This window comes from Taudactylus pleione, unplaced genomic scaffold (assembly GCF_031769625.1).
Source record: "Taudactylus pleione unplaced genomic scaffold, aTauple2 ptg000138l, whole genome shotgun sequence".
Classification (NCBI taxonomy): domain Eukaryota; kingdom Metazoa; phylum Chordata; class Amphibia; order Anura; family Myobatrachidae; genus Taudactylus; species Taudactylus pleione.
The window spans coordinates 9,645,181-9,660,979 of record NW_028284540.1 but is presented as its reverse complement, the minus strand read 5'-3'; the positions used below and the strand labels follow the sequence as shown (position 1 = coordinate 9,660,979).

Here is a 15,799-nt window from a genome sequence, read left to right as displayed (position 1 = left end):
TAAAGGATAATAATAATCATAATAATAATTATAGTGGAGCAATTCCTGTCAGTATATACTGCACACAATACCTCCATTCACCCATGGATTAGTCATATGGCAGCTCTAGCTGAGAAAGAAGCATTTTAGGATTACATATTGGAAGAAGCATACATAGATCACTCTTGAAACCACCAGGGTCTAGTATTTGTACTTTGGGCCTGATTCAGACCTGGTCGCAAGCGCTCGCAACCGGGTCGATGGTGGCCCAGAGTGCATGCACACGACGGAGCCGGCTCCGTAGTGCGCATGCGCGAGACCCGCGTAGTGAAGGGCAAGCCGCCTCCAAAGGGGACATGCTGTTGATGTTGAGTGACAGCACGCCCCCTTTGGTGGGCGGGTCGGGGGGGGTGGCTGCCTAGACGGAGGCGTTCCCATGAGAACGCCTACCGTCTGGGGGCGGCCCCACTGACATCACAATGGGGCTTGCGGCAACAAGACCCTACCACAAGGGTCTCGTCGCAAGCCCGATGGTCGCGATGGTCTTGAACATCTTCCTGGTGGCTCGCTATAGCTGTGGGTGGTCACCCACAGCTATGCGAGCGGCCAGGAGGCCGTTCTAAAAAATAAATAAATAAAAAAAAAACCGGCCCTGATTCAGAGCGAGCGCTCTGTCAGAGCGACCGGCTCTGAATCAGGGCCTTAGTTCCCCTTTAAAAAAAAACAACTATCCAAAACAGAACTTTGTTAATGTTCACAGGAAGTGACTGATGATTCTCAGCATCCCCGAATGATGAATGCTTCCCTGGGACCCTCTACATGAAAAACAAACATAGATTTAGACCAGCGGATCCTGATAAAATGTACGGTTCTCTCTGACCTCCTCTAAATAAAACAAACAGAGCCGGCACTTCTCCCAGATGTTTGAAACAAAGTTCCTACCATTTATTCCCCAAGAAATAAGTTAATACATTCACAAAACATAAAATCAGTGGAATTACATTTCTAGACAATCTTCCCACTGTACCTGTAAATTCCCTGCAGAATTGCACATATCACTGAAACACTGTTTGACAAGTCCTCACACAAATTAAAACTCAGGGAATAAAAGTTTTTTTTCCTCTTCCTCCAGTTTGGCACCAATCCAGCATTTGACACATTGTCTGGGGTACCACGCCAGCTGGAATGTATTCTCGCTCTCAAATACTTATTCATTTCAGATGGGCTTCTTAACCCTGTGAGTGCTTGGGCTTACAACATATGGCTTGGAGGAGATAGGGTTACTGAAGTAAGCACCAGAAGATCTCACATGATGATTTAATAAGGGATATGACATTAGGTCTGTTTACAATTAGAATGTCTTCTAGATCTCACTTTTTTGCTTTTATGAGATGTTAGAAAAGTGCTTTACTGTAAAGTCTATAAAAAAGGGATGTAAAACAAAATAAATCATCCAGTTTTCCAAGATAAAATTTTAAGGACTACTGCAAAGAACATGAAATATAGCACCAGGGATGTTACAGAATTGTGTACGGGAGTAGCCATACTGGTCCTCTGTAACGTTCCTCCACCTATGGCGGTTACAGGATACTGTGAAACATTGTTTAGTTTCAGCAGCCAGGCTGACAGTGGATCTCCCAGTGCAGTGGTCCTGATCGGTTAACCCAACGTGTCCACACAGGTCATTAGTAAAAATATAACAAAAATAAAAAATTTAATTTCCTGCCAGTCTAAAATAAGCAAAAGCATAGACTTAACGCCTTCACACAAACTAGTGGTAGGTAGCATATACCACAGCAAAAGGTATTTCTCGGCTTCTCAGGTCATTAATAAAAATGAGGACAGAAAATGGGTAACTTTTTTTAGATGCTCAAACAAGATTTATGACAGACCATCAGGCTACGAAGAACATGTTGGTGAATGGAAGTTTTACTGCAAACACTGGCATTTGACAGAAAATGACAATTGGCTGCAGGATGACTCCCTGGCAGTTAGATTGTAAACAACACAGGACTGTTCCTGGTCTTCAGTCAAATGGCTCAATGCCATGAGTTCTAATAATTTCCTACTTTCAGTGTCATATCAAAGTATTTAATTCTCGCCACTAGAACTAAAAAGTGTATCGGACGTAAAAAGGAATAAAAGCATATCCATTTTCAGCGTGTCAAGTTGGTGGAGGAGGGAGAACCAAGGTTTTCAAACCTTATGCAGACTGGTGAGTGGGCGTTTGTTGGTGCCCACAGTCTAGGCACATGGAGCTGGCTCAACGACTGGCACAGGCCTTGTGGGTCCAGCCCAGTTTCAGTTATACACTAAGTAGTCCCCAAACTGGGGTAGTGGGGGGTGCAGAACAGGCATTGTACAGTGTTAACTGTTCAGTCAGTAGCAAAGCATCACAAAACCACGCACTGCAGCCTGTGTGTCCCAGACCCGCGGTCTCCTCTCCACTTCGTGTTTCTCTTCCGCTTCTGACTCTTCTCTGGAAGCTGTTGCCTGGTAATTATAGAAAGGGGCAAAGGTTTTAAAGGTAATAAAATTTACACACATTTTGCATAATTTTAATTTGGCTACTTCTAAACTTCGTGAGGGTTCAGAAACAGTTGCAACCAAAGCTGGGTACACACCATTGCGATTAAGCTTTTGATGCAATGATTGGTCAGGACTTCCAATCAGGAGTGAAGTCACAGTGCCGATACGCCTATACAATCATACTTGCGACCTTTCATCTCCGACGTACAATTTTTTACAATATTTTGTCAAACCCACAGAGACAGCGCTGCTGCTGCTGGTGTAGACTCAATGTCAACCCATATAATGAATATTAAACTGCATATAAGATGCAATCTTTCGATTAGACCAGTTTCCGTCAAAATACGATCGAAGGTGCGTACACACTCTTTCGATATCAAAAGAACAGGTTGTAATGGAAAGAACGGCCAGACGATTGTATTAGGTGTGTAACCAGCTTAAGTTTACCTGAATAATGTAATCATCAGATTTGTAGAATGGAAGTGTATAAATGTAAGTTCTCTTTACAAAAAAGCATTCCATTATACCCTACTAATCCATTTACACAGAAACCATTTTCTTGGTCACTTCAAAGCTGCAGATTTCACACACATCACAGCCTAGTGATCAATAGTTCTTCATTTTATATTTATGGATTTTGAATGCACCGCAGTATTTTGCTTTAGCATATTTAATTGTGCTTCATCAAGGGACAAGAAAAAAAACAACACACCACTTATTGTCACAATAAAATATTACTGGGAGAGCTGTGCTATGCGGGCATGGAGGGGTAAGGATTATTTTACCAGATTTTTGGGCCAGTGGGAGGGGAGATGAACATGAGGGACCTGGAAAGCGTGAAATGCAACTCTGCCAAAATTAAGTACGCCAGCCGTGATCTGAAGCTTAGTGCGAGTATCCGCCCATATTGTGAGTGGGATGCATCTCTGCAACTTCACAGCCTATGTTAGGGGTAAGATGCGACTGAATGGTATCCACTCGCCATACACATGATTCTCTTCCAATCATTTGTCCAGTTGTCCCCCAGTAACACCTATTTGATGGACAGAAAGAAACAACTGAGATGTCGGACTCAGAATCACCCAGATATATGCAAAGATGCACAGGTTTACTAAAACTCACTTAATAAAGGACTCATTTGAACTTGTTTGTGACTCAGTATCAGGGCAAAAACTTTAGATTTGCAACATAAGCAGACCCACCAAGCAGTGCATTAATATAGTATGTTTATAGGATGCTGCAATTTACATTCAAATGTCAGAAAAAAGAAAAAAAAAAAAAAGGATGGAATTAGTGATTTTAATAGACTGGATATACATATACACACCTAATCACTCTCACAAGATCATGGAAAGCTTTGTCCACATTCTGAGGTGGGTCCTTAGCACTTGTCTCTATGTAAGGAATCTAAAATTCAAAACAAAAACCTAAAATGTGACATTGTGTACAAAAAAACCCATAAAACACCTAACTGCCATATAGCAGATATTCTGATCTTCCCAGGACATCAGGGAACCCTCCTGACAAATTATTCAAATAGTCCAAAATCTGTGGTATTCCATTGTTATAGAACCACTGGTAGTGTTTGGCACTGCCAGTAGGCCATTCTAAGGGGTATATTTACTAAAGTGCAGGTTTTAGGAGTAGAGATGTTGCCCATAGCAACCAATCAGACTTTAGTAAATATACCCCTAAATGTTAAGACTACAGTTCACACATGCTTATTCATGAAAGGAAGCGCGGCCATGTACAGCTTTTCTTCTGGTCCCCACTTGCATATTAAATGATCTATTGTATAGAATTCTGAAGCTATGCAGCAGAATTTTCTCTTCAATTTATTTAACAAAGTCCTTATTGTTTTTGCAGTAACAGGATTATTAGTACCAAGCCTTGAAATATTACATACCATTAATTTCCTGGCACATTTTAAACATTTTTGAAACTTACATTTAGGGGGAAATGTAATAGCCTGAGATGCAGGCATCGGGGGTACTTCTGGGGGATCTACCAGATTTTTCTTTAAAAGCAGCAATCAATTAAAAAGGCAAAACAAACCTAAATTGCCCTTTAAAACATCAGACTTGCAGGGAAGTCACCAATGCCAAATCCTGAGCTATTACATTTGTATTTTTGGTTATTTTTCGCTTACAAGAGTTGTGTAATATTATTACAGCACATATTTGTCCATTCTTTGTGCTAAAGTTAGTAGTGTCTAGCATGACACATGAAAAACAACGCTTTTAGCATGATGCAAATAGCATGTGCCCGTGCCTGATCTTGGATAAGCCCCTTCTGTAAGTTACCTAGATTTAAGAGGTGTTTCCACCTTCAGACAACTTTAGCTACTTGGCTTGTGTATCCCCAACCTTGTATATCCATAATATCAGGAAGAAGGATGAACACTTTAAACACGTTGTACCAGACCTTGCACTTACGTTGTGCTTTACTGCCATTTCATTTCCTTGTTCGCTTGAAATTTTCCTCAAGTGCATCAAGTCAACCTTGTTTGCAACCAGTATCATCGGAAATGATTCTCTGAAACAATGAGCAAGAGCGAACAGTGTCAAGGACTAGATGATTTAATCGATGTACACTCAGCACCTGAATTACTATAACCAACATCCACCCAACAACAGAAAAATGTTGCAACACCTGGAGGGTAAATATACCAACCGTTTAGCAAAGCCCTGAAATTTATGTGTAATAGTTGCATTAGTTAGGGGCAAATGCAGGATTTAAAGAGTCTCCATACTGCTTATATTTTGGGGATTAAAACAACCATCAGCAGTACCAACCACATCAGGAGATTTGCACAATAAACTGTATGCTCACAATTCATGGTGTTTAATACTCACCTGTCTTTGACCCTAAGGATGAGTTGGTGAAAACGATCCACATGCTCAAAACTTGCTTTGTCTGTGACAGAGTAGACAATCAGGAAGCCGTCCCCTGTTCTCATATATTGCTCTCTCATAGCGCTGAATTCCTCCTGCCCTGCTGTGTCTAATACTGGAGAAACCAGAGAGAGCTACTTACTCACTGAGCCACCTTCACAAAAAGTCTAAACAGGGAAGTGGATCAGACACACAAAAGATGGCTCATTAGTAAAAACAAGATATACTTTTTATGACATGTACAAATGCATGAGTGTTCCTTGGTGCAAAGCAGGTTTAAACATTAGGCTGTGAGCATGATGGATACCATCTATTGAAAGACATTAGATGAAGTGGGCAACCTTGATTTTTCAGAAGTTTGCTCATAGATTCCACCATATACTTTTTAGGTCCCAAAAAAGTAACTTTTAGAAGATTATTCCTGCTTGTCCTTTTAATTTGTGAATATCATGAGTTTAAATGGTGGGAAACATATGGAGTTAAAGGGGTAAATTTATTAAAGTGACAGATTTTAGTAGTGACTTTGTAGAGATGTTGCCCATATCAACCAATCAGATTCTACTTAACATTTAACTAGCACCTTCTAGAAGATAATAGCTAGAATCTAATTGGTTGCTATGGGCAACATCTCTTCTAAAACTCACTTTAGTAAATTTACCCCAAAGAGTGTTAGAAAAAGAGGAACTGACACACACCCTCTACAGTCATGTCTGTGGGTAGCACATTGCCTTTATATATTGGATCTTGTTTTAGGTTATGCGCTCTCGACCATTATTCCATAGTTATACAGTAGGCTTCTCCAGTCTAGAAAAATGTAAACATTTTTAATTACTTAATGTGTATCCTGAGAAATGTTTGGATTTCACACAATGGTGTGGCACTATACATATAGAGTAGGGGTGGGCAATAAGCGGCCCTCCAGACGTTGTAAATCTACACATCCCAGCATGCCCTGCACCAGTTTTGCTATTTGGCCATGCTAAAAATGTTGAACTACAAATCCCAGCATGTATTGCAACAACAGCTGGAGGGCCGCTTATTGCCCACCCCCGATAGAGGATCCCCCCACCCCGAGGGCTGTGCTCTCACTAGAAGTTGTGTTTTACATGTCTGTGCAGGTCAGCAGTGCCGGGTGGGTGATGCTGTAAAGGAGCTGCCCTGGTCAAAGAGAACTTGGAACACAAATAGAATCTTGGCACACAGTTAGATTATAATGTACTATTATGGAGCATACACAGTCAGATTTGTCAGATCTGTCAGATGAACGATTTGAATGATTTACCAAAGATTTGAATGATTTTTTACTGCATTAAAATGAATGGAATGGTCCAAGTCTGACTGCAAACATATCAGATTTCAGATATCGTTATCTGACCATCTGGAACGCGCATCGTTCATCTGACAGATATGTCAGATTTTCCTTCAGATATGAACAATTGAAAGATTTTTTCAATCGTTATCGTTCAGATCTGAAGAAAAATGTGACCGTGTGTATGCTCCATTAGTTTAGCATCTTCACTGCTGGTACAGACTAATTAGTAAAAACTTAGGGCCTGATTCAGAGCCGCTCGTAAGCGGCCGCTCGTTCGTTCCGAGCGATGTTAGCCCAACTGCGCATGCGTACGGATCGTTATACGCATGCGCGAACCAGTCAGTGCGGCCGAAATTCATGTGCTCGCAAAATAGCGAATGCCTGCTATTTTGAGTGACAGAAAGAGGCGTATGTGGGTGGTAACAGGGGAAGGTGCTTGAAAATGGGGAGTGGAAATCAGAACGCAGGCGTGCTTAAAGGTCAAAACGGGCGTTTTATGGGTGTGCATAATTAATACAGCAGCGTCATTGACCACGTCACTGGGTTATTTTATAGTCAGAACTGCTCGCAAAATTGTGGTAGCAAACACCAACCCCAAGAATAGCGAGCAGTTCATACCCTTGTCGATGTACTCGATTAATCTAATAAATAGCGGACATGACGTAGGATGCGAGCGGAAAGGGGGCGTATCTTTCCAAAAAACGAACGCAAGTTTTGTTCGCTCGTTCAGACATAGAGGCGTGAACAGACCGCAAACAGCGAACGGTTCATTTGAATAGCCACCCCTTGTTTTAGAACGAACGACCGCAAATAGCGAGTGGCTCTGAATGAGGGCCTTAGTTTGCAGTATATGCCTGTATCAGTGGCCCAATATACATATTGATCCTTAGATTTGTTATATACAGCAGAGGTTCCCAAACTCCGCCATTCTACATCATGTTTTAAGGATATCGATGTTCGAGCACAGGTTCCTTAATTAGTACCTCAGTCAATTTGATTTAACCATCTGGACTCAAGCATGGCTATCCCCAAAACCTGGACTGTAATGGCAGAATTTGGAACCTCTAATGTGTGCAGCAGAATAATTCATTTTTAAATTTCAGTTTTGCCCCCCCCCCCCCCACCCCTTTCTCCCTCTGCCGCTTTGGTTCATGTTAGACACAGTCCTCAGTAGCCACATCAGCACAACTACTAGCAATACTGTTACTCACAGGGCCAGCTCTAGGGGTGTTCGACCAGTGCGGTCGCACAGGGTGCCACCCATAGAGGGTGCGCATCCCTTCCCAACATCCAAATTTCAGCGGGACAGTACTGTCCCGTTGTTCCACCCATGGGCTGAAGTGGCCCACGGGTGGTGAAATCGGGAGGTTGGGGACCCCGACCACCGCAGCTATGCGGCGGTGCCAGACCCCGGAGTCTGAATGGATGTTGCGCGGCATCCATTCAGTAATGGGAGAGGGCTGGGGGAAGCCCAGCTAGTGAGGTTCCCCCCAGCCTGACGTTATTTGGAGGCGTACCGTGCGGACCCACCTCAAATAACGTCACATAGGGGGCGTGGCCTATTGTAATTAGGCTGCTCCCTCATTTTTGGTCGGGCGCGACGTAAAGGCGCACTTTAAGGAGCTGGCTCAGGGTGCCTCCAACCATGGAGCTGGCCCTGGTTACTCAGCACCCATACATCCCAGGCTACACAGTTATATACTCCCACATGTAACTGCAGCCAGAGTCACTTAGGTAGCCAGCAGCTCCATGGAAGAGATTAGCAGCTACTGTCAGTCCTGATTTATGGACATGATGTTAAGTGGGAAGAAATGAGCAGTGTTGTCAGGATGAATTCTATAGCTGTGATGAGGACCAGGTTGGCTGGGTTATTCATACACTTTGGGTAGAGCAACAGAAAGGTAGACAGCAGCTGCCTTCAGTCCAGGCTGTCAGTCATATCACACTTCCAGCAATGCAGGATTCTTATACATTCAGTGCACAAACATTCTAGATTAGAAATTACCATATATTTACATGAACAATAAACATAAGCATAGAGGGGGCCAAACAGCATCTAAAACATTACGTACTCCAGGAAGCACATTCCATAGGTCTATAGACGACAACAACTTGTTAGCGGTGCTATGCCATTAGCCCACAACCAAATTACTGCATAATAGTTTGCCACATTTCTGCACAGTGCAGATATGTAATAGGCCAACATGGCATTATGCATTTATAATACAGGTAGAAAATTTAAAATATTAATTACTTGTCTAGAATGCAGTGCTATAACTTACAGCCAGCGACCAAACTAAAACCAGCAGATGCATACCCATGTGTGTCATTACAGAGAGCTGCAACATACATAATGGTTATAAATAAGAATGTAACTATAGGTGAACCTTAAATGTTCTGATTTGCAACAGTTTTAGACACACTTGCCACATTGAGTGTAGCACAAAGAATTGAAATAGAAATTTGGTTTACCTATCAGGATGTTTAATACCTGCGCAGTGTTCTGTGCTGTATCTAAGCAACCTATCATCTCTTCATCCACTGCTATTGGAACATGTTCTAGCGTAAAGGCGTAGACTAAGACCCATATTCAATTTGGAGCGAAAAGTCCATTGCCGGACTTTGCCGTCATCGCGGGTTTTGGGTGCGAAAAAGTGTCACGCTCGTCCCCGCTTATCCCCGTATTTAATTTGGAATCGGCGAAAACGGGACCCGGCGAAACTGAAATTGGTGAAAAGTCCTGTCAGTTTTGGAGAAATCAGTTTGACGCCCCTCAAAAGATGCACTGACATGGGGGATCACTATGGGTACCCCTGAATAGCCCTGCTAAAGGTATGTGGGGTCTCAATAGGTGCTATATAGCGTCTTTGGTAAAGTGATGAAGAATAGCATTTAGCAACTTTTTTTTGGTAAAAATAAGGTGTCCCATCAAGTTTGGGGTACTTGAAAACAGGTACTAGCATATTTTAAAGTTGCTAATATGAAGTTTTAAAAAACTTGAAAAATCCACCTGCCGCAACCACTTGCAATCAAAAAAACATCTGGGGCATACTTGGGGACCCCCTGGAGTCTATTTCGCTAGTTTAGAAGTTTGTCCCACAACTTTGTTTTTTTCGCCCCCAAAACAAAAATACTTTTTTGGGGTGTCCTAAGGTACTTTTTAATTTTTTTGCGGAGAACATCGTGGGACAAAGGTACTTCCATAGGATACTTTACGTTGAGAAGGGGACGTGAACATCTGGCAGCAGGTGAGTATGTGTGAGTGTGTATGGATGTAATAAATCTTTATTTTCACGGTGTGTAGGTCTTGTGTTTTTTTACACATTTCTTTATATGTGAAGTACATGTACCAGTGGCCCCCCTAATGCCCCGCATGCTGGTACTTGTGGTTCTCCAAGTACCAGCATGCTGTGGAGGCTTGCTGGGACCTGTAGTTCCACTGCAAAGACAATGTGAATAATTCACATTTTTATACACTACATGTGCTATCAAACTGCCACCCACCGCCCAGGAGTGGCGGGGACAGCCCCGGGCCATTAGCCTAGGACAGGGGTGCCCTAGAGAGGGGAACCCCTGGCTGTGGCATCAGTTCCCCACTAGAAAGGGTCTGGAGCTGGTTTTAAATACAGGGGGAACCTCACGCATTTTTCCCCCCTATATTTAAAACCAGGTCTGGCCCTGCAGCCAGGTGCTGGTCCTTAAAATGACAGGGAACAAAATTAGTAGGGTTCCACAGTAATTTAAGAACCAGGACAGGCTGGCAAGTTCAAGGCTGGTTAAGCTTTGCAGGTCTTAACACAAAAGCAGCCAGCACATATCTCACTGATATGTGCTGCTAGCTCAGGAGAGATTTACAGAGAGAAAACACTGCAATCTCGGGTGAGTAATCTCCTGCAAAACCTGCTACTCGGGGGAGATATCTCGGTCTGCTTCGCCAACAGACATCTCACTCTCAGCTAAACTCACTTCTTGGTAAATTCAAGAGTTTCATGAGCCTCAAAAAAAATAAAGAAAAAAGCAGCTTCTGCAAATTCTTTACCATCGAGAATGGCCCACTGCCCATCTATTTCCGTGTGCTTTAGGTAGGAATCTTCTATAGTGGGGTCATAATCGGGCACAAATATCTTCTGGAAAAACTGGATTGTGAGCGCACTTTTCCCCACTCCTCCATCGCCCACCACCACCAGCTTGTAAGTGGGTAGGTTCTCACTCAGCACTGCACTGGTAGCCATGTTATCCACAGTAGCTTTGTTGGTACCTTGTGGGAATAAGCAAAGACTATTAGACACAAGGTAAGAAAGTGGATGAAAATCACTAAATGGGTTACAGTCAAAAGTGTCTGTTAAGCGACATCACAGCTGCCTTAAAAGGTCTATACTTTATGGTTTATGCTGTATTTGCCCTTGTGGCTCCCTTTATTTAAGTAACAAAAATGATAGCAGAAATGTTCATTTGCATGTGCCATTGGAATATTAAATAATTAGATGTTCTGTCTAATACTAATACAAAACCAACTGATGTGTGTAAAGAAACCCAATAAATTGCTGTTTGGTGATAATTTCTACATGCATGCTATTCCAAGCGGTCAATGTACAGTTAAGAACAAGCCCATATATGGGTAAGCTAACTGTAAAATTCATGGTGTAAAGCGTAGGCTGGTTGTGTGCAGCATGCCCCAGACAGAAAACACTTACATACTACATTTTTATGAGTACAATTTAAATGTATTTTAGTCTTTTGCTGAAAAAACTCTTTGCGCTGAAATCTAGATCAATCATTATATCTACAAAAGGGCAATACCAATAGGAGGATCTCAATGTGTATAGTGTTCTACACCTTTGGTAGGGTGCCACTTGCTGCTGCCAGAGACATAGGCAGTATAACCACTACATCCTTAGATGACCTAGATGTATGCCATCCTTCCATTCTTTGGAATAGCAGTTCCATACGATAGTGAAGAACCCTCCTGGCACAATAGGCTTAAAATGTTAGGAATGATCATGCCTAGATGAATTCCATTGTGACTAGCAACATTTCTGCTGATACACATTTCCTGAGAAGAGTTCTCTGTATCTGTGGCAACGCGTGATTTCTAAATTTTTTTCTGAGTGAGTTCTATAATGGGATCAGGCAAATAGTCCCCTCTTCCTATACTGATATCGGAGTCTTATAATTTAATGGTCATGTTTTTCTAAGCTCCATTTGCAGGCTGTTTGTAATGACAGGTTCAGTGATGGTCACACTGTGGGGCATGTCCACTTAGGGAGTCTACCAAGAATCTCGCACCTGCAAGGTTTTTCCTGCAGATGTGACATTTTTGGTATCTATTTGGGTGTAGGGTTTGGGGAGGAGGGGTTACGCCTCAAGAGCAGGTCTAATTTTTCGTAAAATCCATATTTTAAGAAAAAATGGTCTGCGCCTGCTCTGGACAGTCCCATTAATGACTAATGAAACAACTGGAAGTTTCCAATTACCTTAATTAGTCCTTAATTACTCACCTTCTGCAGCACTGTCCTCCTCAGTCTGTTCTCCAACGTAGGATAGGTACTACCCCTAACCCTGCACCCCCTCAACACATACATACTACCACCGCTAACCCTGCACCCACTACATACATTACCACTGCTAACCTTGCACCCACCCCACAATATGCTACAGCTGGTAACCCTGCATCCCCTCCCCGCACAATACCCCTAATCCAACCAGGGACTACATCTCCCATTTGCCCCCTCCTCCTCTGCAACTTGACCAACAGGAGGGGGCTGATAGGGAGGTTGAGAGATCAGGCAGTGGCAGAACACATTGGTGAGTGCCCAGTGTTTTCCATGCCACATTTTTGTCTCCCCCGCAGGATTTTGTGACCATTTTTTTCTACATTGCATAACACAGGTATCGGGAGCATTCTATCTTTGGTAATCCAAAATTGGGCATAAGATGTGCAAAGTTTTTTTTGCGGCCAAAATCCTGTGCTTGGATATGCCCCTATGTTATTTATGAATAGTTTTCATTTGTGTGTACGGGTTCAACAAATATTTATAATAAAAATGTTTACATTCTAGTGAAATAGTGACACTTTAGCCATGCACAGTGGTTGGCATTGCATCTATACATCAGAGTTAGGTGTTCCATTACAAACAGTCCTATCTGTTTAGAGTTTGTATGTTCTAGTCATGATTATAGTGTATGTGTGTGTTTCCTTTGATGCTCTAATATGTTGGAAAGTTAAGGGCACCATTCATCTGCCAGCAGCTTACCCAATCTGTTCGCCTATCCAGCATAGAATCTGAAATTCTTCATGATAAAAATCCCCTATTTGCCGACTCTGATAATAATTTGGTCGGGATCAGCAAGTCAGGGAAATTCAACATGTTTGATTTCACAGAAGCCCCGACCCAGTCTGGCTATTGAGCAATTGCCCCAATACATTGCAGATATATGGGGGGGGGCTTTAGTTAAGATTACTCTAACATTTGGCCATAAAATGGACAAAGATCACTAAAGTACCCCAGAAACAGATTCCTATACCATAATCCTATACCACTGCCAGTTACAAAGTTAAGCGAAGTTGTTCACATGAGAATCTGTTCATAACCAGGAATTTTTCTTGCTTCTGCAGTTTCCTAGATTACCGATCATCTCCTCTGTCCCTTCACTTTCTATTGTGCCTGGCGCCAGGTTCTACACTCTGCATTAGAATGGAGCATTAATACAGCTCAGCAGCTGCCAGCGTGAAACTGCCTAATTCACTTCCGATTCATAACTTAAGAATGCGATGGTTGCAAAACTAAAGTATGAGCACAAGACACCAATGAGTCAGCGGGAGAATGTGAAAAATAAGAGTATTTTTAATGAACAGCTTTCATGCAGTGTTAACCCCTCCACATCAGATCTCAATGAAAGAAGAGAGACAATGGGATATAGATGACTGAGACAAGCTGTCTGCATTTTAACACCAACTAAAAACCAATCTACTGTGCAGTATTTAATTTTGTGCCAGTTAAGATGAATGCGAGGTCAGAGTTTAAAACTGTGGGATAACATTTGGATTAGATCCAGTAGAAAAGTCATATGAATGGTTTTAGTCCATTAAGTACAGCTAATGTGTCATGCATTATCTATAGCAATTGTTCTCAACCTGGGGTACTTGCTGTAATGTTGAGGAAATGAAAATTTCAATAATGGCTTGGCATCTGGGGAGGGGCGGGGCAAATTTTGGCAGCTATTGTTGGCAGACAAGCTTCCATGAGCAGAAGCTGTTACTCCACCAGCCTAGCCACTTCCTCCTCCCCAATTTGGAGACTCAGGACCTCGTTCAGAGTCGGTCGCAAGCGATGAGCGCTTGCAACCGACTTGATGTTTCGGTCCTGCACACGCGCAGTGGCCGCACTGCGCGTGTGCAAGCCCCAGAGCGAGAGAGAAACTCTCACTTGCTCCGGAGCTCACTACAAAAGGGTCGGCTGTCGATGTTGATCGACAGCTCGCCCCGTTTTGTAGGCGGGGCGGGGGGGTGGTTACACAAACGGAGGCATCCCTAACGGAACGCTTGCCGTTTTGTGAGCGGCCGCATTGACATCAGCAGTGATGTCAGTGGGGAGTTTCCTGCTCGATCACAAGCAGGAAGCTCCCTGGGGCTTGCGGGTGCCGAGACCCAACCTTAGGGTCTCGTCGTAAGCCCCGATGGTCGCGATGGTCTTGACCATCACGACCATCACCCTGGTTGGTCGCTAAGCTGTGGGTGGTGGTAACCCACAGCTTAGCTAGCGACCAGGAGGTCGCACAAAAAAAAAAAAAAAAAAAGAAGAAGAAGCGCCCGCCCTCATTCAGGGAGAGCGATCACTTCTTGCGACCTCCTCTGAATGAGGGCCACAGTCCTTGATCACATATTCTCTTGTAATTTGTTAAAATTCTTAATCATTTCCCCACCTAAACATTTTATCTAACAGCAATTTACAGTCATTACAAGTGTTGGAAGTACAAAAAACAAAACAGGCTTTTCAGTTGGAAAAAAACAAACAAACGATTGAGAAACACTGATCTATAGATTTTTTGATGTGCATTCTCTGGGCAGAAAACCGAACATCTTCATTCAAACAGACCATACATACCACAACAGGTCATGTTTTGTGGATTTCTTTAGTCATACACAGGTGACTGAATCTATTTTCTGGGTTAGAAATGATCCCACCTGCTTCCAGAGACATAAGCCTCAAAACATGACCTGTTGGGGAAACTTCAGGGTGAGAATCACTGCTGTAGAGTTTTCTTATGAATATACAAATACTAAAGGCAATGGTGAAGCCGGACAAAGCAGCAGATATGAGGCAGAGCTTTTGCCCAAAATCTCCCATTAATATTGCAGCATTTAGTTCTGGTACTTGGCAGAAACAGCATACTTATCTCTGGGCACCATTCCCTATGGCAACTACTATTGTAACTGTTGTGCAACTCATGCATTAGGGGGTCTATTCACGTAGCAGTGAAAGACCCTTTTCACAACACTTCAGAATACAGGGCTTTTACTGCTTTATTGTATTTAGAAGGGGTATACATTTGGCGTGAGCCGCAGGGCACCTGTATTCAGGAGAGGTTATACCACTGGCCAGCACATGCGCGAGCAGTGGGGGATCCTATTGTTTCTCTGGAAAGTTTCCCTGTAAGAAGTCTGTAGGCTTCTATTAGGCAACGCAATCTATAAATGGTATTGCCTATCGGGTACAAGTTCTAGAGCTTGGTGCATATGGAAAAATGTGGTTGAACCCCCAAAGATGTCATTTTCGGGGGTTTGACTGCATATTTACAAGACAATACAAAGCGCAGACATGGATGGTAAGAGATTACTGTAAAATGAGTAGAGTGCTGTATAAGGGGACCTAGAAGCATATGCAGCATGGTGGTACAGATCTGCCATTGCTAATACCTTGTCAACATAGTGACTACTGCCGTAATCCCAATTGCTGGCTGTAAATACGCTCTGTATGAACAGTTGCCATACTAATATATATTATATACTATATCCAGACCCTTTGTATAGGTTCACAGTACCCAAATCTCCATCAGCATAAACAGAAGGAACAAACATTTTCTT

General features: G+C 42.8%; 1 protein-coding gene across 1 annotated transcript in view; it reads right to left on the bottom strand.

The window, feature by feature from the left end:
- Positions 1-898: 898 nt before the first annotated feature.
- MRAS (muscle RAS oncogene homolog) overlaps positions 899-15,799 on the bottom strand; it is a 48,564-nt gene continuing 33,663 nt past the window's right edge. The window contains exons 2-6 of the mRNA XM_088473637.1: positions 10,754-10,972; positions 5,364-5,517; positions 4,944-5,043; positions 3,836-3,915; positions 899-2,472 (exon numbers count right to left, since the gene is read on the bottom strand). Of these exons, the coding sequence (XP_088329763.1) occupies positions 2,373-2,472; positions 3,836-3,915; positions 4,944-5,043; positions 5,364-5,517; positions 10,754-10,946 (627 nt within the window). The 5' untranslated portion in view covers positions 10,947-10,972 and the 3' untranslated portion in view covers positions 899-2,372. The remainder of the gene's footprint in view (positions 2,473-3,835; positions 3,916-4,943; positions 5,044-5,363; positions 5,518-10,753; positions 10,973-15,799) is intronic.